The sequence below is a fragment of the Leucopleurus acutus genome (assembly GCF_964270905.1).
Source record: "Leucopleurus acutus genome assembly, chromosome: 2".
NCBI classification, from domain to species: domain Eukaryota; kingdom Metazoa; phylum Chordata; class Mammalia; order Artiodactyla; family Delphinidae; genus Leucopleurus; species Leucopleurus acutus.
The window spans coordinates 93,533,741-93,559,688 of record NC_139143.1 but is presented as its reverse complement, the minus strand read 5'-3'; the positions used below and the strand labels follow the sequence as shown (position 1 = coordinate 93,559,688).

General features: G+C 38.3%; 1 protein-coding gene across 2 annotated transcripts in view; it reads left to right on the top strand.

The window, feature by feature from the left end:
* The window catches only part of MAGI3 (membrane associated guanylate kinase, WW and PDZ domain containing 3), a 270,859-nt gene extending 246,242 nt beyond the window's left edge, over positions 1-24,617 (top strand). For both annotated transcript variants that reach the window (XM_082833798.1, XM_082833797.1), the window contains exons 17-21: positions 8,668-8,770; positions 9,541-9,667; positions 10,607-10,750; positions 17,213-17,351; positions 18,880-24,617. In XM_082833798.1, the coding sequence (XP_082689924.1) occupies positions 8,668-8,770; positions 9,541-9,667; positions 10,607-10,750; positions 17,213-17,351; positions 18,880-19,976 (1,610 nt within the window). In that variant the 3' untranslated portion in view covers positions 19,977-24,617. The remainder of the gene's footprint in view (positions 1-8,667; positions 8,771-9,540; positions 9,668-10,606; positions 10,751-17,212; positions 17,352-18,879) is intronic.
* Positions 24,618-25,948: the final 1,331 nt, after the last annotated feature.

The window sequence follows — 25,948 nt, the reverse complement described above, 5'->3', positions numbered from 1 at the left end:
TCTGCCCAGACTCTGTCCCAGACTCTGCTGATTCTTCCTTCTAAAGTCCTCTTCAGTGCAAGCTCCAGTGCTTCCCCGCTCTCTGCACAGAAAGTGTTTTATGATTTTGTTCCCAGCCTGCCTTTTGAATTTACCTCCCAGTTCTTTCCAAATTCTCTGTCCAAATTCTCAGATCTTGCCAAAGATCTGTCTCTTTTTCCAGATCCTCTCTTGAACTGGTCCTCATTGGCCTCTGTGCACATGGGCTTCCTCCCCCAGTCCCATAGCACTCCTTATCTCTGCAATTCACTGAGCACTATTACATCACTAACTCCCTATTAAAGGGTCTGCTCTTTGAATACAAAGAAAATGTTACCAATTGACTAGGATACTTGCTAGGCACTCAGTAAATATTTTTTTGAATGAAGGAATGAGTAAATGGATGAATGAGCGAATGAGCAAAGTAAGAGTCAGGAGATTTTCAGTTCTATGCCAATACCTAGCAGAGGCAATATAAGCCTAATAGAAGAAGTAAGCTTTTGACTGACAAGAGTTCACTGACACCTATTAGCTAGTTGTCTGACCTTAAACAAGCCACTTAACATTTCTAACCTTCAGTTTTTAATCTGTAGGGTGGGAATAATGATATCTATTTCAGGATCACTGTGAAAATTAAAGGTGAAAATGTACATAATCTGCATAAGTACCCTAAGGTGCTCATCTAGTGATAGCTGTCGTTATCTTACCACGTCTTTGCATGGCTGCCTCCCTCACTCACTGCCTAAGGAAATAATAATATTTAAGAAGCACTTACTATGTGGCAGCTATTGTCCTAAGTACTTTATATCTGCTAAATCATTTAATCCTCACACTAACCCTAGGTCGGCACTATTAATGTCCCATTCTATAGGCGAGGAAATGAGCCACCAAGCAGTTAAAGAACTTGCCCCTGGTCATATAACTAGTGACAGAACAAGTATTTGAATACAGGCTCTCGGCTGTAGAATCTGTGCTCCTAACTGCTGTGCCTTCCCTAACTAATCACGGTATCTAAAATAACCCTCCCCCTGCCTGACCCAGTCTTGCCTTACTCAGTTTTACTTTTTTTTAAAATTTAATTTAATTATTAATTAAAAAAATGTTTATTGAAGTATAGTTGATTTACAAAATCGTGTTAGTTTTACAGGTACAGCACAGTGATTCAGTTATGTGTGTGTGTGTGTGTGTGTGTGTGTGTGTGTGTGTGTGTGTGTATATATATATATATATATATTCTTTTTTAGATTCTTTTCCCTTATAGATTATTACAAAATATTGAGTAGAGTTCCCTGTGCTATACAATAGGTCCTTGTTGATTATCTGTTTTACATATAGTAGTGTGTATATGTTAATCCCAACCTCCTAATTCATCCCTCCCCTATCGCCCTTCCCCTTTGGTAACTCTAAGTTTGTTTTCTATGTCTGTGAGTCTCTTTCTGTTTTTCAGCTTTACTTTTCTTCATTGTACTTATCTCTACCTGAGGTTATTGAACTATGAGTTTATTTGTTTATTGTCGTCTCCCCTACTAGAATGTAAAGTCATAAGATTCATGAAGTTAGAGATTTTGTCATGTTTGGTGCTAAATCCCAAGGGCCTAAAACAGTGTTAACCACATAGTAAGTGCTCAGTCAAATTTTTTGAATGAAGGCTTATTGTTGCTTAATATGATTTTGGTGAGATTTCTTTATCTCAGTTTCTTTACCGTGATCTCTTTGGCCTGCTTTTTAGCCTTAAATTCTGTTCCGTGACCCACAAAGAAAAGCAGGCCTCAGTGCCACAGGGTTGTGACATTTCAGGGTTGTTCTGAGAATGATGTATGTAGTGCAATTATATCACCATGCTTGGCATGCAGTAGTGATAGAAGCTGCTAAAAGTAGTGGAACTAGCAGTGGTATACATCAGTGTTTCTTAAACCATATATAGAAGCATCAGTGGTTTTTTTCCCAGTTCATCACAGACCAGCGTTTTTTGTAAAATTCAATAAAAATTAAATGAAAAATGAAAATTATTCTGTCGAATCATTATAAAATTAAAAAATTTTTACTCTCAGTATCAGTATGTATCTTATTGCTGACTAACAGACCACACTTTGAGTAGTCTTGAGACAGAGAAAGAAGTGGTCTTTCTACTGCTGAATGATATTAGTATAATTTTTTTTTCAAAATTACTCAGTTGTTTTTCTTCCATTTAAAAATTAACTTTGGAATTCCCTGGCAGTCCAGTGGTTAGAACTCCGAGCTTTCACTGCCGAGAGCTGGGGTTCAATCCTTGGTCTGGGAAATGAGATCCCACAAGCTGCGTGGCACGGCAAAAAAAATAATAATAACAACTTTGACATTCTGGCCCAAATACTTCTGGACTTGTCTTCTGGACAATCTTAAGATTTCTCATATAATGCCAATCAGTGTTTACGAAAAGTGGAAGGGTGGCGGGAAACACCCTAGCAGATCCATGCTTTAAAGTGTTATTTCATATGTAGGTGCAACCTCTTAAAATACAATCACATTTGACATGTAAAATCACATTTCAGTGATTACACCTTATTTTTACTATACTCTTAAGTTTTATTAAACTGTGGGAACATTTAGAATCTCTTTTCTCAGATAAATTAGAAAGTGTCCCTTCTGTCCCATTCATGGAGTTCGTAAGACATCCAAGCTTCTCTGAAGTCTGTCAATTGCACTAAAGAGTCAAATGAATACTTACAGCTCTACAGCTGTTTTCAGAAATCACACATTCAGAGCGATACCTCAAAGCTGCATTCCACCCCATGTGATACTGCTCCCCGCCTCTCCATAAGCCATTCACTGTAAATCAATAAAAGACAGTTACCTGGAAAAAGAAAACTTGTTTCCTTCACCCTCTTTTCCCCCTTTTGCTAGATATGATTCAGTATCTGTTCTTACTTTGCCAAGTTCCCAAGTCAAGTGTCGTGTGTGATATAAAACTCTCAAACACATTCAGGACTCGGGACTCCCCCTGCTGTGTGGCATTCCCACGACACTGCCACCTCTTCACCAGGGCAGCTCCTTCTCAAGTCTAGAGCATAAACTGACTCAGCCTGCTTGTTCTTGCTTATTGGAAAGAAATCTTTAAATTGTATGATTTTTTAAAATTGATTCCTAATGTTGTGTCAGGTCTTGTTCATTTCATTTTTAAGAGTGGACACAAGTTCCCAAAGGCTACCAAGGGCTGTGTTAGAATGGTTCTGGTAGTGTTGCCATCATTTTCGTTTTGTTTTGCTTTCCATTGATTTATCTGTTTATTCTCACTTGTCTCCGTTTTCCACTCTCATTTCTCTCACTACTCCCACTGGCAGTTATGCCAGTGTATTTTATGTGCCTCCTTTTATTTATGTCTTTTAAAATACATGTTTTTGTGTGTGTCTGCCTTTATTTTTGAGTTGTATAACTGGTATTGTGTTATAGATTTTATGCTGGTTTTTTTCCTCAGAACCATATGCTTTCTTTTTTTTAATGTCACTTTATTGTTACAGAATCTAATCCAGGATCTTACATGGCACTTAGTTGTTGTATCTTCTTTTTTCTTTTTAATTGAGACATAACTCATGTGCTATAAATTTGATTGTTTTAAAGTATACAAGCCAGTGGTTTTTAGTATATTCATAAGGTTGTGCAACCATCCCCACCAATTCCAGAACATTTTATCACCCCTATAAGAAACCACTACTCTACTTTCTTTCTCTATGGATTTGCTAGATATTTCATGTAAATGGAATTATATCTGACCTTTTATGTCTGGCTTCTTTCGCTTAGCAAAATGTTTTCATGTTTCATCTGTGTTGTAGCATGTCCTTTTTATGACTAATGAATAATATCCCATTATGTGTATATACATTTTGCTTATTTAATCATTATTTGGTAGACACTTGGGTTGTTTCTATTTTTTTTCTATTATGAATAATGCTGCTATGAACATTGGCATACAGTTTTTATACAGATGTATGTTTTCATTTTTCTTGGGTGTATACCTAGGTGTGGAATTGTTGAGTCATATGATGTCATGTTTAACTTTTTGAGGAACTGTCGAACTGTTTTCCACAGCAGCTGCATTGTTATATATTCCCACCAGTAATGTATGAGGCTTCCAATTTCTCCACATCGTCACCATTTATTTTCCTTTGTGTGTGTGTGTGTATGTATGTGTGTGTTTTAAGCCATTCTAGTGAGTGTGAAATACAATAGTATCTCATCGTGGTTTTGATTTATATTTCCCTGGTGACTAATGATGTTGAGCGGCTTTTCGTGTGCTGTTGGTCACTTGCATATCTTCTTTGGAGAAATGTCTATTCAGATCCTTTACTCACTTTTAATCGGGTTGTCTTTTTTATTGTTGAATTATAAGGCTTCTTTATATTCTGATTTTAGATCCTTATCTGATATATGGTTTGCAAGTCTTTTCTCCCATTTTGCGGGTTGTCTTTTCACTGTTTTGATATTGTCCTCTGATGCACAAAAGTTTAATGTTGCTGTTGTCTAATTTATCTATCTTTTCTTTGGTTGCTTGTGCTTTTGGTATCATAGCATCAAGTGCCTTCAAGATTTATCTGAGTTGCTGGGTGAACACAATCGATTGCTTTTAACTACTTGACCATTTTCCAGACTGTATATTTACTGCGTATTGCCTGTCTCCTCCCCCGTAGACAGCCACACCATCTCCAACTCCACATTATCACAAACTATCCTCTATACCTTCATATATGTACCTTATAAAACAGTGTGAGAATTTATTGGAGTGAAATTGCTTGATCAAAAGAAATTGCTTACTTTGACCAAGTACTATCAGATTGTCCTCTGTAATTGCTGCAGCCATCTACACTCCCACCAACAGAACACTGAGGATTCCTTATCTTCACATCCCCGCCAATACTCAGCATTATCCAGCTTTCAAGTTGGCTAGTGTACAGCAAGGAAAGTGTTACTTCATCGGTATATAATTTGCATTTCTCTGATTACGCATGAATTTGAGCATCTATTTGGATGCTTGTTTGGGGTTGTTTTTTTTCTTGTAAATTGCCTCTTCATATCCTTTACTCATTTTTCTTGTGGGATTGCTGTCTTTTTCTTGTTGATATTTAGAGATTCCTTGCAAATTACAGGCATTAGTCCAATTTAGTTTTAGAAAGCATAAATACCTTTTCCTGTCATCTGTATGTTAACTTTGACTATGGTGCCCTTTGTTATACAGAGAGTCTTAATTTAGATGTCACCAGATTAGTCAATTTTTATTCAGTACCTTATGGCTTGTGCTTTTGAAGTTTTATTTAAGATATCTTTCCCCACCCCATATCACAGAAATTTTCTCTTATATTATCATCTATTGGATTTCTAATTTTGCATTTTGCATTTAGATCTTGAATCCATCTGGAGCCTACCTTTATATATAGTTTTAGGAGGGATCCAGTTTTATTTTTTATCCTTACAGTGAGCCAGTTTTTCTAGTACCATCTATTAGACAGTACTTCTTTTCCTCATTGATTTGTGGAGCCATCTCTTCTGTATATTAACCTCCCCTTTAAACATGAATCTCCGTACCACAACGTTCATTGCAGCACTGTTTACAATAGCCAGGACATGGAAGCAACCTAAATGTCCATCAACAGATGAATGGATAAAGAAGATGTGGCACATATATACAATGGAATATTACTCAGCCATAAAAAGAAACAAAATTGAGTTATTTGTAGTGAGGTGGATGGACCTAGGGCCTGTCATACAGAGTGAAGTAAGTCAGAAAGAGAAAAACAAATACCATATGCTAACACATATATATGGAATCTAAAAAAAAAAAAAAGATAGTTCTGAAGAATGTAGGGATAGGACAGGAATAAAGACACAGACGTAGAGAATGGACTTGAGGACATGGGGAGAGGGAAGGGTAAGCTGGGACAAAGTGAGAGAGTGGCATTGACATACATACACTACCAAATGTAAAATAGCTAGTGGGAAGCAGCCACATAGCACAGGGAGATCAGCTCGGTGTTTTGTGACCACCCAGAGGGATGGGATAGGGAGGGTGGGAGGGAGACGCAAGAAGGAGGGGATATGGGGATATATGTATACATATAGCTGATTCACTTTGTTATACAGCAGAAACTAACACACCATTGTAAAGCAATTATACTCCAATAAAGATGTTAAAAAAAAGAGAATCTCCAAGTTCTTTATTCTGTTCTGCTAGTTTATCTATTATTATCTATATGTACCTATTGTATATATACATATAATTTTAATATATATAAATATAATTTTTGAGTGTGTGTGTATATATATATTCACACACACACACACACTTTTTCTTTTAGTCTGTAACTTTGTGGTATATTCTAGTATCTGTCTGTAAGGCACGTCTTTCTCCAAGCCCCCACCAAATCAACTAGGTATTCATGAAATTTTTCCATGTAAAATTTTAGAGCCAATTATTAAGCCACTCTAAAAAATCCAGCTGCAATTTTTATTGGGATATATTGAACATATATATTAACTCCGGGAAAATTTATACCTTTAAATATTAAGTCACCCCACCTAAGAGTATGGGCTCTCTCTTCAATTATTCAGGTCATCTTTTCAATAGAATTTTAGAAAGTTCTTTCATGAGATTCTTATTTATTCTTGGTAAAGATGATTCCCAATATATTATAATGTTTGTTGCTAAAGTTTAACTGTGGGATTTTGTGTTTATCCTCTGATAATACACTTTCTCTTAAGTAGTTACATACAGAAACTCCAGCAAAAGTTTAATTCTCATTGAGGGGAAGATATACTTAAGCCATTGCTTTACAAAAATCTTCAGATAAAATTCAGAGAGGCTGCTGCGGCAGCCTAGCCAGATACCACTACTCTCCTCCCGCCACTGTTTATACCCTGGCCTGTGTTTTCAGAGTACTCTCAGTTACTTTCAGTTACAAGAAGTTCTTAAATAAGAATAAATTATTTATCTATGTTTTTAGTCCCAAGAACTTTGAAGAGAAACAGCTTAATCCAAGCCATAAAATAATGATGTATTTAGTGACCCTGAAGTCCCGGCTCTTTCAATAGAAATTGCTTCTTAAACATTCATATTCCTTGTTTTTCATATCAGTCTTTCTGTGTTTTCATTATATTTGAGATTCAGATTTTATCAGTTTCTACATGTTCTAACCTAAAAATGTCCTCTTAACCTGGAACATTTTTGCTAAGTTAGGTAAATATTTCAGACTGTACACCTTAAGAGAAATATAGCCCCAAATAAGAAATATAGCCCCAATCATTTTGATGATTATGATAACCATAATGATCATTTTAATAGAAACATTAATATAGTGAATATGATATGCCAGGCACTGTTCTAAGCATGTTTATCTATACAGTAACCCCACGAGGTAGCTGTAATTCCCTTTTCATTGATGAGATGATTAGAAGCACAGAGAATTAAAGTAATTTGTTCAAGAACACATAGCTAGTAAATGATGGGATCTGCCTGAAACCCCATCAGTCTTGCTCCAAAGTTCATGGTCTTAATCATTAATCTATGCTCTCTCTTTGATATTTTAAAATATCCTATGTTTTAAAATTTGGGCGGGATAAAACATTAGAAAGTTTCAGCTTTTTTTTTTTTTTTTTTGGCTGTGTTGGGTCTTCGTTGCTGCGTGCAGGCTTTCTCTAGTTGCGGCGCGTGGGCTTCTCATTGCAGTGGCTTCTCGTTGTGGAACACGGGCTCTAGGCATGCGGGCTTCAGTAGTTGTGGCACGTGGGCTCAGTAGCTGTGGCACACGGTCTTAGTTGTTCCGTGGCATGTGGGATCTTCCCGGACCAGGGATCGAACCCGTGTCCCCTGCATTGGCAGGCGGATTCTTAACCACTGTGCCACCAGGGAAGTCCGAAAGTTTCAGCTTTAAAAATAAATATGAGTCTGACAACCTCCAGAGTGTCTTTTAACTGTCATCTCCCATGAATTGGCATCTAGTTCTAGATGCAAGCAGTTACTTTGCTTAGTTATGAAATCCGCCTTCAAGGAACAACAGGAGTTCTGGAGCTGTTGAGGATGATACTGAAGCAAATGTTCCTTTTTTCACTCACATCTGTGCTCTTAGAAAATAGAATCAGTAAAATCTTTATAAACATTTGTCAATACTCAGGATGATTTTATAAGTTTCTCTTTGATACTAGAGTCAGGTGAAATAACTACTGCTACATTAAAGATGCAGGTTAAAGATACGTGTGTGATTTCCAGACTGGCCTCTGTGCTCCAGCATTCCTAAGACCTGTCTTTGTCATCTAGAGTGGTTTACCAGTTATGGGCAGTACACTCTGGAAACCCATAAATATATTACAAGGTAGTTCCCAGAGCTCAGTCCTCTAGATAATAGTATGGAGTATGTTCATTTCTGATTCTCATGTTGTGTGGACGACCAAAACAAAGGTGAAAGAGGGAAAGCATGTGCAGTAAGAATGATTCCTGGTCTCTTCAAACATAAACATCGATCAGAAGCCACAGGGAAAAAGACATTAGTTCCAGTTGCAGGCAGCTGATAGCAGTGCTGCTTGTGTAAAGTCACTACCGTCGGGAAAGTGACAACCACTTGTTACTGTCTCACTTTCATAGTTTTATGTACAAATTCTTATTTCTCTTGTTTCGCCTTTGAACAGAGCATCTTGGTCCACCATCAGGAACAAACTCCGCCAGGCAAAGCCCAGCCCTGCAGCACAGGCCCGTGGGACAGTCACAGGCCAACCACATACCTGGGGACAGGTGGGGCTGCTCTTCTCAGGTTTTGGTTTTTTCCCCTGCTCATCTCCCCACTTTTCATCACCCACCCCCCCCCCCCCCACTCACCTCCACACAGTTATGCAGAAGCCAGCCAGTTAGGTCAAGATGAGATGTCTACTCCCTCCGGTCCCTTTGTCCCTTCCTCCCCCTCTTCCCAGCCCCAGCCCAGGGTGCAGCGTAACAGGTGGGGATTAGAAAGAAGTGACAGTAGCACCTACTCTGCTGCTCTAGGTCCTCACAGTTTTGGTAGGGAAGCCCCAGACCCACATCAATTACCATCTTCTTAGACTACCCGAGCAGTATCTGTGCATATTTCTTTCCTCTTTCGTTGAAAATATAAGTCAAGAAACAAAAACTAAACTTCCAGAAATTCAGCATTTTCACAGGCATTGGTACTGCAGGAGAGCCATTTTACACTGTAACAAGGTCAGCTTATCTGCCCTCCGGTTCAGTGACTTGAGTGCAGTTTTCCTTGATGTAAACTGTGCTGAGACACCCTTAAAACAAAAAAACAAAAACAAAACGAAAAAACAGCATGGGGGTGTTGACAGACTTGAAGCCAGGCTGGAGTTAATGGCTAGTTTTTGCCTGGCATCTCTCTGCTTCTAGATACAGCCTGTCTTAATAGCAGTTTGTCAGAGGGAGAATGGCACAATTCAGCTTTTAAAGGAAAAGGAATTGATCCGCTTTTACTTTTAGGCTGTTTTTCATATTCTCAGTTCAGAGAGTGACTTGATTTCTCTTTCCTGTAGAAGTGTCACAGAAGGTGAAATTGGAAAAGACGTCCTCACTTCCTACAGACACTCGTGGTCTGACCACAAGCACCTTGCACAACCTGACACTGCAATGATTTCAGTCATAGGCAGTCGGCACAATCAGGTAACAGAGATTCCCCCCAGATGCAGACTGTTCTTTTCAGTTGCTGAATCACTGACACTGATGAATTTTAACTGCAAATCAGTTCAGATAAATTTGTTCCCCAAACTGATCATTCTTAAGGACTACTCTGTGTTTGGCATTCTCTTAGTGTCCACGAGACAACGTAAAGAGTGAAAAAGAAGTTTATCCTCTATTGGAGAAATTTTAACCCTTAGTTGAGTACCTAGAAGTAGCAGTGTTTTAGTTAATCAAGGAAGGATTTGGGGTGGGTTTTTTTTTCTTTTTTCAGGAAAATTAGTCAAAATCTGCTTAAAGGAAGCACTGTTCAAAATTCTGTTCTCTGACTGTTCTGTTGCATATTGACCAACTAGTAGAGAAGACATGTAATCTTCAAATTAATTTAGGCTGCATTTATAGAAATTAAGTAGCCCTTTGACCAAAACGTACATTCCTTCCTTATGATATAGAAATGCATATTGATATCATATGATAGCACTTATATGTGGAATCCCCCAAAAATGATACAAATGCACTTATTTACAAAACAAAAATAGACCCACAGATATAGAAGACACTAAGGTTACGAAAGGGGATGGGGGATAAATTCGGAGTTTGAGATAACATATACACCCTACCATATATAAAATAGGTAATCAACAGGGACCTACTGTAGAGCACAGAACTATACTCAGTATCTTGTAATAAACTATAATGGAAAAGAATCTGAAAAAGAATATATATACATGTGTAACTGAATCACTTTGTTGTTGTGCACTTGAAACTAACACAACATCGTAAATTAACTGTACTTCAATTTTCTTTTAAAAGTGTGTATTGAGAATATAAATCATTTCTTCTGGCCATAAAAGGAGTCTTTCTTCAAACTTTAAATAAAGCAGTCCACGTAAACTTGTTTTCCTTACACTTCTCTCTCTCTAGAGCCTTGGCTGTTACCCAGTGGAGCTGGAGCGAGGCCCCCGGGGCTTTGGATTCAGCCTCAGGGGTGGGAAGGAATACAACATGGGGCTGTTCATCCTGCGTCTGGCTGAGGACGGTCCTGCCATCAAAGACGGCAGAATTCACGTGAGTTGGCTTCTGTCTGCAACCTTTGGTTCTCGCTCCGGACTGGAAACTTCTGAAAATAGTTGATTAAAGGGAATGCAGAAACCTCCTGAATCTATGAAGCAAGCTTTTCCATCACTAAAACCTGAAAGGCAGATGCTTGTCATGAGTTCATTTCCTCTTTGCAGGGTGCTATACTGTATTGCAGTTAGGCTGTTTGCGCTGGCTTGACTTTGGTCAGTAAGAAAAAAATCAATTTTACTTACGTAGTCAACATTCAAGGGCAAATGGATTAATAAATAAAATATACTTTCATCTTATTAAAAGTCTTGGGAAAGCCAGGATGAGACAGAATCATCGACTTCTTCCAAGAAACAATAATCCCAGGATTTGTTTTTCCCTCTTAGCTACTTCTAGAGGGAGCCAGAGGTCGAAAAGCATGACTCTCCCAAACTTTATTATCATTTGCAGGACTAGAAATCACGTCAGCAATGTTCCTGCATAGGGGTTCTCAGCTCTGAAACACTATAGCTTTGTACATGGCGTTGAGGCCAGATGGTTTATGGATCTGCAAAAGATATTTTCCTTCCTTCTCTAGATGTTACTTAGAGGATCCTTATATTGAAGACATTTGCTGGGCTCAGTTTTTTTTTAAATAGTTAATTTACTGGTATTCAATTATATGCTAAAAATTTTATATGCTAAAAACTATAAAATCCGGACAGCCTTCCCCTTACTATTCAAGAGAACTTTGGACTTCCTCCCTCTGCTACCAGTGGGCATCAGGGAAAGAGAAATTTTTCTTTTTCTTCTTCTTTTTATTTTTCTCTTTTGCTTTTAACTAAGTAAACGAATTAGAAAGGCAAATGACCCTGGCAAATTATTAGATGGTAAATTCTAACAATGATTAGAAAAGTCTTCTGGGTGATTGCAGTTCTGAATTATGCACATCACTACTCCACTCCCATTACTCATTTCATAAACATTTACTGAGTGTTTGCTTTACCCAAGGATTTATACATGATACTGAATAAGCTAGGAGAAAGAGTGACCCCCAAACAAGATACCATCCTTTCTCTAAAGGACTAGACTTTTGTACAAGTTCAAAGTAGGTGAATATGAGTAGAGAAGATTTCATAGAAGAGGTGGCATTGGACAGTCAATAGGATTTCAACAGGGAGAGATTAAGAAAACATTCCAGGCTGAAGAAATGAGCAAAGGGGTAAAACGAAGGAAGTACACGTCATATATAGGGAACTGCAAGTGGTCAAGTTTACCTAGAGTCTATTTAGAAAATACATAGGAAGGTAGAAGAAAATGCGAATATGAAAGTAGGATGAATCACCAGTATGTCGGTCCAAGGCAGTGGAAAGTCACAGAAGGCTTTTGCGCCACGAGTTCCCCCTGAGAGCCATACACTGATAAAACCAGTCTCTTGGTGTGTAGGATGGATGAGGGGATAGGGCTAGCTATAGTTTAGGCATCCAATCGTGGTGGTGGGAGTGTAACTTGGGTGGTAGTACTTTGGGTGGACGGTAAGTGATGTGTGTGGGATCAACCATTAATGAAGAAAAGACCAGTTTAGATGACTGACAAGTATTAAATGAGTGAAGGATGAAGGAAAAAAAAAGAGTAAAGGATGGCTTAGAGGCTTCACCCGGCCTGTACTGTGAAAAAAAAAAAACGTGAGGGAGGCCAGTGGGAGAAAGGATTTGGCAAAGACTGATGATGTACTAAGTTGTAGTCATGTTGAAGGACCAGCTGGTTGAGCAGGTGTAAATATTTAGCAGGCAGTTAGGACAAGAGGTAAAGTCCCAGATTGTGACATTACCCAGACGGAAGTGATAACTGATGCCTTTGCTGTGGATGAGTTCACTAAAGGAGAAGATTTAGAGAGTTGTGGGCCAGGGGCAGGACTCTGGATAAGGCCTGTCATTAGTGGACCATAGAAAGTAGAGAAAATGGGGAGGGTGAGAACGCAGAGCAGCAGAAGCAGAGCTGGAGGGTGTTGACGGCAAGGAGAGGGGCTGATGGCCAAAGTCCATTAGTGTGCTGAAGCTGAGCTGTTTGCTCTCGCCACAGTTCACTTTCTTGTAGGGACAGTTTAACAAAGTGGGGAGAACATGGGTTTGGAAATCAGACAGGACAAGGATCGAACTCTGGTTCTGCCACCTTGTAGCTGTGCATCGTTGGGTAACTACTCTGAACCTGCACAAAACGCAGAGCTATAATACATGTAAAATACATGGCCCAAGTAAACTTCTTAAAGTTTTAGTAAGAGCAGTTTGAGTCACTGTTTATGGGGATGGCATACTTATTTCTGGTTTTCTTGGTCCTTTTTCTCCTCCACCCCCCACCTTTTAAAAAAAAAATCTCTAAGTCATTTAAATTTGGAGTTTTAAAAAAATCTCCCATTGTATATTGTATCACAAAACTCCAGTTAAACCAAAAACTAGGATATAATTGAAATGTTGGTTTCAAATATAACCCTCAGATACACTAATCTCACCAAATAAAAGGCAAACAAAGAGGCCTTAAAGATTCTATTTCTAAAACATGTTATTCTTTTTTTTTTTTTTTGCGGTACACGGGCCTCTCACTGCTGTGGCCTCTCCCATTGTGGAGCACGGGCTCCGGACGCACAGGCTCAGCAGCCATGGCTCACGGGCCCAGCCGCTCCGCGGCATGTGGGATCTTCCCGGACCGGGGCACGAACCCGTGTCGCCTGCATCGGCAGGCGGACTCTCAACCACTGCACCACCAGGGAAGCCCTAAAACATGTTATTCTTAATAATGAACAGAAACTTTAGACTTATGTGATTAAATCAGCTTTAATATAAAAAAGAAACTCTGAAATTTGAAAGCAAAAACAAATAAGCTATTACTGCTATGCCCAGGTTTGTTCTAAACTCTAATAAAATAAACCAGCTTTTCAGAGAATAATTTTTCTGGCTACTAAATTATCAAAATCTTGACTTGGTGTAGGGATCATGGGAGCTTTACTGTAAATGACAACTTACTCAGGTGGCCACTGTCCCAAAAGATGAACATTTATCTCCAGCTGACACTTGTGCATGGAGCCAGCCACCTGAGCATCCACCTGTCTGCCTTCCCCTCCTGCCTCTCTCCTCTTCTCCCGTCTTTTCTGTTAAGCTGACACTGTACTTTGTGTCCTGTACCTATTATTCCGGTATCTTCAGCACCTGAGGTAGTGCCTTGAATATTGATAGTAGATGCTCCATAGATATTTGTTGAGAGAATAGAATGCATGGTTAATATTTCTAGATAATGAGAGAATTTTTTTTTTACTATTTAAGATTAACTCCCAGAACGTATTACTGGGTAGACAGGACTTGGGCTATAGGAAGGAATAAGCAAACAGTGTAATCGTATAATTCACTAAAACAAGAAAATGTTAACTTCTAAGATAGATGGAAAGGTGTTGAGAGGATCTGTACATTTAGTGAGTCTTCAGCTGGTCCTTAAATCCTGATTTAGAGAGGAAGGAAAAAGGTTCTGGGCTAAGGGAATGAGAAATCAGCTGAATGGAAAAAGTCCATATTAGGTAATAGTGTCAGACTGAAATATTTGACAAAGAACAGAATCAGATTTAGAAACTATTAAGAGTCTGTTGTCTTCCAGACCACATGTTTTCACTTGTATTAGTTTTAGTCTCACAAAAACTCTGTGAGGTAGTGGCATTATCCCCACTTGCAGATTAAAACTGAGGCTCAGGGAGACTGAGTCGCAGCCATAGAGGGACCCAGGTCCATTGTCTCTCAGCCTGGTCTGTGTGCTTTCACATCAGGCCATGATTATGTCATTTGGACTCAATTCCTTTGGGAGGCATAAAGGGTCTTAAGAGGTTGTAAGATAATGTAAGCAATGTGTTAGAAATATTGTTTAGTCATTTTAATATTTTAGTGGATGTTGTTTTAAAAACTGCAAGACTGCCTTTAAAAAGTGACTTTTTTAAAGGAACACAATTTTTCTCTATCGTTCTTCCTACTTTCCCCCTTTTGGTTGTCCTGTTCTCATTTTTTTTCCCCCTTTCATTTCTTTCTTCTCTCCTCTCTCCTCTGTCCCCCACAATTCTATTTTTCAATAATACAAAAACCTGACTTTGAATTTTTATTCTTATCAAAAAATATATTCCCCATTTTTTGTATTTTTATCACACTTAAATTTTTTAAAGTAACAAACTTTTAAAAGAATGTTTACATTTCCCTCTCAAAGGTGTGATTTTTTTTATCTTAAGCTTTGTGTAGTCCAGTTTAGACCTTTTTCCCCTTTTGAGGGCCTCTCTACCGTAAATCTTAAAACCATGGCTTTCCTCTCCTTCACCCTCATTTAGTTTTTAAGTTAAACAGAAATGACACCTGGTGGCAGATCTGTTCAATTACAAGTTTTTTGCAGTTTACTTATTGTGCTGAAAGAATAAGAAATATGCAGGTTTGGACAGAGAATTTAAGCCAAAGACTATAATTGAAATGAATTATAACCTCAAGCACGTTTTTACAAGATGTACCCAAAGCATGCTCCAAGTAGTATCTATTTTAATATTAATTTCTCTAATTATCAGAGGGTTTTATATCTGGTGCTGATTTGTCATCTGTGTTTCCTCATGAAAATGATTTTTCTATAATCACTTATTAAAGAAAATCTGGGTACCGACCTTTGTTTCACTTATATACCTATTCTGATTATAAGGGTTTTTTAATGAATTGTGTTTATTACTTTTTCTCCATCCTATTATGTTTATTATCATCTTACTTTGGTTTTTATTTCCACTTTATGTGTTAAATCCATCTATTTTGTGATATCCTCCATTTCTTCACTCATTTTTTTTCCATAAATATGCAATAAAACTTGTTCTATTTTCTTAGTTTACTTGAAAATTTTTTGCATTGTATAGAACGGGGTGCAGTCTATAGTTAAATCTTCATCCTGCTACGCTTTTTTTTTTTGGCTGCTTGGGTCTTTGTTGCTGCACGTGGGCTTTCACTAGTTGCGGTGAGCAGGGGCTACTCTTCGTTGCGGTGCGTGGGTTTCTCATCTCGGTGGCTTCCCTTGTTGCGGAGCACGGGCTCTAGGCGCGCGGGCTCTAGAGCACAGGCTCAGTAGTTGTGGCGCACAGGCTTAGTTGCTCCGCAGCACGTGGGATCTTCCCAGACCAGGGATCGAACCCCTGTCCCCTTCACTGGCAGGCAGATTCTTAACCACTGTGCCACCAGCTTTAAATCTTTTTTTGGAAAACCATAAAATAGATCATTTGAAAATTGACATTTATTTGTGCTTGGTGTATAATCCTGTTTTTAGCTCATTAATTCCTCCCAACAACCCCAGGAGGTAGGTAGGTACTAATGTTATCCCCACTTAACAGAGAGGAAAATGAGACCACTCTGCTAGGATGAGGTCGAGCCAGGAGTGAACCACAGACATTATGACTCCAAAGCCCAGCTTCCAAGCCACTGTGCGCTGCTGCAGCTGTGGATACAGAGCAATCCTACTCACCTCTGTTAAATAATTACTGCGTCCTCTTCTGTTATTTCTGCATTGTTTTAGTAAGCTCTGCAAATATTGCTTTTTGTAATTTCAGTAATTGTCCATTGTTCAGTTTTTCTGTTTTGAAGCCAATACCCTTTAGTTGTTTGTCACCTCGAAATGTGGTTTAAAATCTGGATATATTTTTAAATCATTACCATCATTATCTTTAACCAGGTCCTTTGCAGAAGTGATACTTCACTCTTTCACGTTTCCTTTTTCTTTTCAAATAACTACAGACAACATTTCTAGTAAATAGCAATGGTACTGAGGCATTTTATTCTGATCCCTAGCTTTTGTTTGTTTTCTAGGGAAATCACTACACACTAAAGTCATTTAGTGTAAGCCAGCTATTGGTTTTAAATAAGTATTCATAGTAGTATGGATTTCTCCAAGCTGAGTTTTCTTAGAGTTTTAGTCTATAAATATTTCATTTAGGTAATGCCTCATATAGGTACAGGGTGTAGCAGCAACACAAAGGAAGGAGTAGGCAGTTCTCCCTGGAGGCCAAGATAGGCTTCAAAGATGAGGAGCCACCTGCCTAGGATTTAGGATATTCAGCTCGAGTCGGAAAGTACCCTTCACAGGCGGATTAATCAGAGGTAGCTCTGTGGTATCATGTGGGTCATAGAGCCTTCACCCTCTCCCACCACTTACCGTTTGGTTGAAAACGTAGAATTTGATTCTTGACTTCAAGATGCCCAGATCCTGCTTACTAGTCATAGAAACTTTTATAGCATAAATAAAACTGGACACCTTCTCTTCCTATTGCTACCACCTGTCCACTCCTCGTCAACTCTAGTGTAATAGCACTGTGCACAAGTTAAATATTTTACAAAGAGAGTCATTCAGCAGAGTTGGGTGGCTCTAGGGATGACAAAACAGAACCAAAGGAGGATGTGTAGTTTCATGTTGTTTCTGTGAATGTTCCCTGTCTAGGTTGGGGACCAGATTGTTGAAATCAATGGGGAACCTACGCAAGGCATCACACACACTCGAGCAATTGAGCTCATTCAGGCCGGTGGAGATAAAGTTCTTCTTCTTTTGAGGCCAGGAACTGGCTTGATACCTGACCGTGGTAAGTTAAGTAGCTCACCTGTAGCTGAAAAGCTGAGAATGTGTTTGTTAGGGAGGGGGCAGCAGAAGGAAAAGGAGTATCTGTTTGGAGGGGACAGATATCTTACTAGCTAATTCAGAGGTAACCACCAGAACCATCTAAAGTTAGTTACCATAAATAATAATATTATAAAATAAGTGATTCATACAGAACTTTTGTTAGACTAGAATATATATGTTAAGCTAGTTTCAGCAGAAAACACAGTTGCTTTTGCAGAGAAAAGTGCCTATAAAAAATGAGAACATTAGAGGCAAACGATTTTAATGTCATGAAAAGCATTTGAAATCTCTTCAAATGTTATTTTTTTCCTTATAGTAAGATGAGTTTCTCTCTTAATGAGCAGCATAAGAACTTTAGGCTTTTCTGGTCATCTGTCAAAAACAAGTTACTTTAGCTCTACCTGGAGACAAGGAGTTGCACTTGGGACCATTTCCGTAGTCCTGTACTGATCTTAAATTTCCTTGGTTTCATTGTATGTTTTTGAAATATCACAGTATTTGAAAATCACTGTTTATCAACTGAGTGCACTAGTCTAGAAGTACAATACCACACCACTTAGTCCTTGTCCGTTCCAGTTTCCTCCCTTCCCCCCCATAGAGCTTTTGAGGGATAAGTATAGACATGACCTCCTACAGTCCCCTTCCAGCCTATAATCCTCTGACTGTATTACCTTCCACCATCTGCTTGTAAACCATACGTCCCCGGTGACATCTTTGCTAACTGCGCTGTGATGTTTTTTTACACAGTCCTAGGCTTTTTCTCTTCCTTCTTCAGGTTTGGCTCCTTCCGGTCTGTGCTCCTACGTGAAACCTGAGCAACATTAAGGCTTTCAGGGCTTTTCTTGGTCTTTCCTTAAAAAGATTTGGTAAATTTGCATGTCTTGTAAATCACTTCCTTCTTTTTTTTTTCTTTTTAATTAAAAATGATGCTATTAAATACATCTACTTCTATCTTCTGCACTTTTCAGTTTCCTTTTGACATTAAATTTGACAGCTTAAAGCAAGATAATTATTTACAAATGCCCATGAACTCCATTCTGGTTGCCACAGTTTGGTCTCCTTTATTAGTGATTTTGGCAAATCCTGAAGCTATATCCATCAATAATAGCTAAATTAGTAAGCTGCTTGGACCAGGTAATTTGGTCCAATTTTATTATTTATTTCTTTTAAGATTTTTATTGGGCTTTTGCTACTTATAAAGAATTTACACATCATATATTATCATACCTATTATACAAAAGTAATTGGAAAAATGAATACTATTATTTTGTTTATATAAAACAACCTACCCTTCAGGTACAAGTATAGCTGTCTGTATACGTGTGCCTTTATAGAGAGAGAGCTAAACATACATGAACTTTCTTTATAAAATACCCAGGCTGTTTAAGCAGTCAGTAAAATTCAAATGGCTATCAAAAAACTCAAAACTTAATTGTTCCTATTTATAATTCTAAAATTTAATAATGTTCTACTCAAATCACTTTTTTTAGGTGATTGGAATATTAATAACGCTTCATCTTCCAATGTGATTTATGATGAACAGTCACCATTTCACCCATCTTCACATTCTGCTTTCATATTTGAAGAGTCTCGTGTGCCAGTAATTGAAGAATCTTTGATGAGAGTTCAGATATATGAAAAGGCAGAAGAATTAAAGGACATTGTGCCTGAAAAGAAAAGCACTTTAAATGAAAATCAGTCTGATATAAAACATCAGTCTCTTCTCCATAAAAATGTGAATAAAAGGGATCCACCCAACAGTCATGGGCACAGTGATAAGAAAAATCTCTTGAAAGTAGAAAATGGTGTCACACCAAGAGGCAGATCTGCTAGTCCCAAAAAGTCAGCCAGTCGATATTCAGAGGAACATTTAGAAAAGATTCCCAGTCCTCTAAAAAATGACCCCAAAAGAAGACCCAGAGATCGATCACTCAGCCCCAGGAAAGGAGAGAATAAAAGTAGTCAGATCAGCACCAGGACAGCTTCTGGACAAGACCATTGCAGAAAAAGCAGAGGACAGTCTTCAAGCCCAAAGAAGCAGCAAAAAACTGAAGGAAGCAAAGACCAATCAAATGTGAACCAAAGAGTAGGGGGCTATGCTAGCAACAATGCTGAGCAGATGTCAGATGGGAAAGAAAGATCAGGTGTTATCAGGAAAGACACAAATCAGAGTCAGCCTGGAAAAAACAGAACCAGGTCTCCAGAGAAAAGAAGCAAGAGAATGGATGAAAAGTCGCTTCCATCCAAAAAGACAAATAACACTACTAGTAGAGCTATATCGGAAAATGAGAAAGGAAAGAAAGCAACCTTAGTAGAAACAAGTTCTAGTAAAGATAAAATAGGAGAAAATGTCAAAATATCAGAAAAGAAGCCAAAGCAGGAACCTGAAGAAAGAATGGTTTTAAGCAAAATAGAAGATCACAAAAGAAAAGAACTAGAGGCAGCTGACAAAAACAAAGAGAGCGGGGGGTTCAAACCTGAAAGCGGTTCTCCAGCTAAGAAAACACCAATAACTCCAGGGCCTTGGAAGGTGCCAAGTGCAAGTAGAGCCACAGGCACTACTGGTGTGGCCGAGAAGCGACTGTGACCTTTAGTACAAAACAAAAAAACAAGTTGTAATCTTTTCCTACTAAAAAGCAGTGTTCCCCTCCCCCCTCAAAGTCATTTTTTTCAGGAATTCTGAAACACACATCAGAAGTACATTTTAATTTGAGCATCAAGTTACCTAGGCTGCATGAAGGGCCTGCAGGATTGCTAAGAACCCACTGTCCCCCTGGCTGGCTGCCCGCCTTGCGCTCAGGAAGGAGCCGCACCCACGGGCTCATCGGACACGCCCGGCTCAGGCCGCCCAGCTCGTCTTCATGAGTGTCTGAACAAATGACATGTTGATATTCACAACGTGGTCACAACTCACTTTATATTTGTGCCAAGTTATCTACTGTATCATGTCTATTTTATCCTTCTCACGCAGATATTTCCACAGTAATGAAAAAGCTAGGTTTGGCTTGGAAGTTGATATTCTCAATAGCATGTTGCATGTTTACAGAGAGAAATATTTGAGCCCTTGCAGAAGAAGAGATTGTTAACTCATCATTAAAGATGGCAGTTGCCTCTCCTAACAGCTCACTGATGATGTCCCCGTTTAAAAATAAAGCTCCCAAACACCGCTACTGGAAAGAAAAAAAAATGTAGTCAAATACTGACTTTCTTATGGCTGTTTATTTTAATTCGGCCGGATAAGGTATTTCAAATAACTGTTAAAGAATGATGTGATTTATAAATGAATGTTCAAATGAGAAAGCACTTCAATTGATTAAGAGTTCACCTCCTGCTGTGTTATCCAACTCTAATGTGTTACAGCATCTCAGATCACCCTTTTATTTCATTTATTTTATTATGAAACCACAAAGAAGCATGTGGAACTATTGCTTATTGCTATCTGAAGAAAAACTACCAAATTTCTCTTTCTGGATATTTTGGTTGAACCAACTACTAAGTCATTAGTCATTAATACGTAATACATATTTGAAGAGGGACTTAATCATGAAACCAGTTTCACGGTCCGTTGCCAGATGAGGTACCAACTCATCTGGCAGCCGCTGTACAAGTTCAAGTGTTGAGAAGCAGAACCTGTGTGAGACCGACTCACAAGCAAGTGAGAACAAACGTGGTGGTAGACAGTCCTTGCTAGATCTTAATTTTAATATCTAGCTACATTAACCTATTTACAAAGAAGAAAGGGAGCGTAAACATCTGCTTAGCTTGTACAGATTTTCAGAATTCTTTTCTAAAGTCTAATTAGAGATGTTTGTTGGAAGGTAGAGACAGTTTTTAGCTCCATAAAATAGATCCGGGTTTCTCAGCCCCTGGAAGCAGCATTCAGTAGCATCTATAAATAAAGGAACATTCTCAGAATAAAACCATTTTCTGGAGTATTTGAACACACTTGTTCTGTCACCCTGGGTTCATCTTGTTATTGTGAAACACATCATGTCCAGGTCCTTCCCTCTCAGAGTCTGACTGTGAAATTCTTTAATATAACAACTAAATCAGCCCCTGTAGATAAGACATGCTTCCCAGAGTGAGATTTCTGAAATCCCCTTTCCATCCAGAACTATATTTACCCACCTATTGTAACTACTTGAATAGAGAAGAATTAGAAGGCTTGATAAATGCTAAGAATTTAGTATCACAGAAATGATTTATTTTCCCTATAGTCCACAATTAGTGATAAAAATCCAATTTTTGTTAACTGTGACATAACTTTGATGTCATCTGTTGTCAGTCTGATGTGGCTCTTTCCTTCCTAAGTAACCTGTCACTGTACTGATTCTGTACTGACTTAGCAATGTGGCCTTGGAATGCTAAGCAAAATATGGATGTACTGGTTGTAAATGTTTATATATTGTACAGTACCTTTATATATACACTTGAGGTTCTGATTAGAGAAAGAGACCTGTAAATCGCTCGTTATTTTTTATATAGATATTAAAAAAAAAAGAAAAACAAAAATCAGTTCATGGCCTGCATTTCTTTTACTGTCAGGTTTATGTAATGTTGCTTTTTCTATTTGTGGAGCTAACTCTCATCATGGTCTGAGTCCTCAAATAGATTTTTATCCCTACAAGTAACAAATATTCAAAGTCCTACAATCAGAAAGACTCTTACAATGATGACTTTACCTGTATAGCTATACTTATCTATATGTAAAGCTCAAAATTAGTTTGAGTTGAATATCATTATACCTACTTAATACCTTTCACTGTAAGGAAAATAGCTTTGCATAAATAATTTGCTACCCCCCAAAAATCCTTTCTTACACTGTCAGGGAAAGAAAAGGACTTGTCTTATTGGAAATTGTCATCAGACATTTCTAATGGACATAGCTGTGTAAGTCCAGTTACCACAAGGTCACAAACTCTATTTCATCAGACTGTGGCATTTCACATTATTTTTAAATCATTTTATTTACTCTAGGTTGTACTTGTAGAGTGAAGTATTTTGACTTGATTTCACTGAAATTCTTGGAATGAATAATGCCTAAAACCTAGCTCAAGACCATGGTTAACTGAATACTCTTGAGGAGAGAAATTAATTCCCGCCTGCCATTACTGAACTCACACTGAAAATAAACTCCAAACCCCGAGCCCTACCATGGAGATGTGTGTTGTAGCAAAGCCTGCAGAGTGGCAGCAAAATCATTTTGTTGCTGTTTTAGTGGACATATTTTCTTATTGGTCGTAACAGCAAAAAAGTTCTGGGATGCTATCACATTGTCTCCCTAGGGAGATTAGTGAGTAAGAGCCTATACTATTGTCTTCTAACCCCTGTACATTAAATATTTGGGGCCAAGTAGCTTTTGCACAGAGTCAACTCCTATTTCAGAAGTCTTGGACACAGAAAAGCATGCGGCTTTTTATTTCTACCTGAGCATACCTTGGTTATTTCCTTTTTTAATAGATATTCTCATGTAGAAAAAGTCAAATGCTTTTCAAGGTGAACTAATGAAGAGCTTCCTGTTTAATGTGTCCAACATTCAAAAAGAATTGGGTTTTAAGAAAGCAAGGACTACTCAAATTAGTTAAACTGTGTGACAGTCTTAACTACCGACCTCCACAGAGATGTGTTTAAGCTCGAGCTTAGTCCAGAGTGAGCTCCAGGAACTAAGGAACAGTGGTGTAAACAGACTTCAGTCACGAAACGTGATGATTCAGTCTGGCGTGAAGAATATATCAGAGCAACTTCTTACATCATCCTGGCATGCTCCAGCTCTAAGAACTACTTGTGCTTTTTAAACAATAACAGATTTGTTTATTTAGGCAGCTCTTTACTGCTTATGCTATTAAGGTTTCTCAGCAATACAATGACTGGTTTAACGCACGCCATAATTATGACATGAACTCTATAATCTTTGCTTCAGTTGACTGAATTAGTTTAAGATATCCACTAACTTGGATCTGTTTTCAAAGTTTCTATGCAAGTAGAGCCTTAAGTGTAAGAAGCGAGTATGAAGGCTTATTGAGAGTAGAATTTAGTAGAGTTCTGCCAAAGAACTCTGAACCTTTCTCACATACACATTAAAATACAAAAACATAGCCAAGTGCTTTAATTTAGCCTGAACCTATATTTTTCCAAAGAATCCTGTGGGTATTTGTCTATTTTACAATGTTTGCATTAAAGTCAAGCAGAGCTATTAGCAAATTTTTATAGCAAATCAAGAGGCTTATTTTGTCCTTAATAAACAACTATTTGTTACCTTGAGTAATACCTTACTACAGCATATAGGCTCAGGGTGTGCTGCAGGAAAGGAATGGAATTATTTCACATTTGTGAAATTCAAACTTCATTATTCAAGATGGGCACCAATAACTGCAAGGAGCAAAGGATTACTTTAAATGACCAAACTAGTCAACAGCTGTATAGATGAGATTAAGTTTAATGAATTTACTTCTTGATAATTCCAAATCATACACTATATTTGGGAGTAAGACCCATTTGGCCCATTATGGCATGTGTAGACTAAAAAATTTTGAAAATGAATTTCGTTAATTTGAAAGAGGGTTATTTTTACAGTGCACAGGTTCACTTACCTCTAGATACAATGAACCAAAATTAAAAACACAGACCCGTAAGCTTACACTTTGGAGGACATCCTGGTATTTAGAACTTTTCTACTTGTCTCTGAAAGTTAAGAAAACCATACCCCAATTAGGCAAGTATTTGGTTATTCAACTTTTCAAAGTGTTTATATTATACATGAGGCATATAATGTACATTTTTAGGAAGTCTGTACATATTTAGGAAGTCTGAAGTCATACCTCCATAGCGATTTTAGGAGATAGAATTTTTCCCAATACAAATTATAGAAGTAGCTGAACAGGTATTTTTCTTATCCATCTATGGTTATTATTATTTCAATTAAAGGTAGGTATGGCCCAATCTAGTTCTATTTTTACATCTTGGTTTATTTAATTTCTCAGTAGCAGGTATCACTCCTTTTGGGAGATCAAAACAGAAGTCCAGTCTCCTAGAAATTATTATACAGGAATAAATGAAGCACTGACAGTACAACTCTTCCATCCTAACAGAAGGAAAAAAAAAAAAAAACTACAGAAACAGTAGATTACTTGAGGTCTATTCATTTATTCTATGCATTTATATTACGTACCTATTATGGGGTCAGGTACTCTTCTGCATTCTGGGGACCTAGGAGTGAAAAACAACAACAACAAAAATTCCTGCCTTAAGGGACTTATATTCTAGTGGGGAAGGACAGAAACAAGTAGGCAAAAAATAAACAAGATAATGAACAGGACCATATATAACTGATAACAAGGATAAGATGGGGAACAACTTTAACTCAGAGAAGGTCCTGCTAAGGAATTGACAGCTGAGAAGCCGTTCAGGGGAGAACTGAAGAAAACATATTCCAGGCACAGTCTGATAAGAAAGAACTTGGTATAACGAGGAACACAGGGAGGCCAGTGTGGCTGTCAGGTACTGAGGAGGGAAATTTGGAATGATAATGAAGGGCCTTGGAGGCCAGCATAGGGAAAGCCAGGAAGGATTTAAGTAGGAATGATATAGTCTCCATATTTTTAAGCTCACTCACGTGGCTGTGGAGAACCGACTGCAGAGGCAAGAATGGGAAGGGAACAGTGGGTCAGCACAGTAATCCAGCTGAGCGCAAAGGAGGCTCAGTCTGTTAGCGGTGGAAACACAGAACCAACGTGACTGGCTGGTAGATTAGATATGGAGGGAAAGAGAGGAACCAAGAATAAACCCTAAGCCTTTGGCTTGAGCAATTGAGTAAACTTTTTTTTATTTACTAAGGTGGGAAAAACATTTACTCTCCCACCTCAGACAACTTAAAAAAAAAAAAAAAAGGAAAAATATATATGAAAAAATGGGTGTTAGATGTTGGACAACAGGCAGTAAAAGATAGTGGAATTCAATGAGGTGAGCCCCATGTTTGCCCCAGATTACTTAGAGGCAGTTTCTAGGCTGTGGTGTAGGAAGGGGGTATCCAAACTGAACCAAGCAGCCTTGCTGAGTTGAGGTGAGAGTTAAGAATCTGGGGCGGCCGGGACAGCTAGAATTGGCAGGCCGAGTACCAGAGAGCAGACAGCTGCAGAGAGAGGAGAGCACAGCTGCACAGAGAGGAGAGAGCTCCAAAAATGTGCAGAGGTTTCCTTTCAAGTTTTCAGGTATTGATGAGCACAAGGAAATACTCAACAGGGAAAGAACCACCAAAAAGAAGCAGGCCAAAAATTCTTGAGCTGGGAAGAGTTCATGTTCCTACAGTTAAACTGGAAAAACCTGATCATGAACAGGGTTATCAGGTAGAGTACTCAGGAGGATTTTGCTTCAGTTGTGGAGAAAAGTAGCACCAGAGTAAAGGCTGCTCTGGCCCACCTAACAACGCTTAAAAGCAAGCCTTGAAATGACCAAACTGTTTTCAAGTATCTTAACTGCATTCTAAAACAAAGCTCAAGAATATTTAAAAGAATACACACACACACGAAGACCCAACACCCAACAATGTAAAATTCACATCCA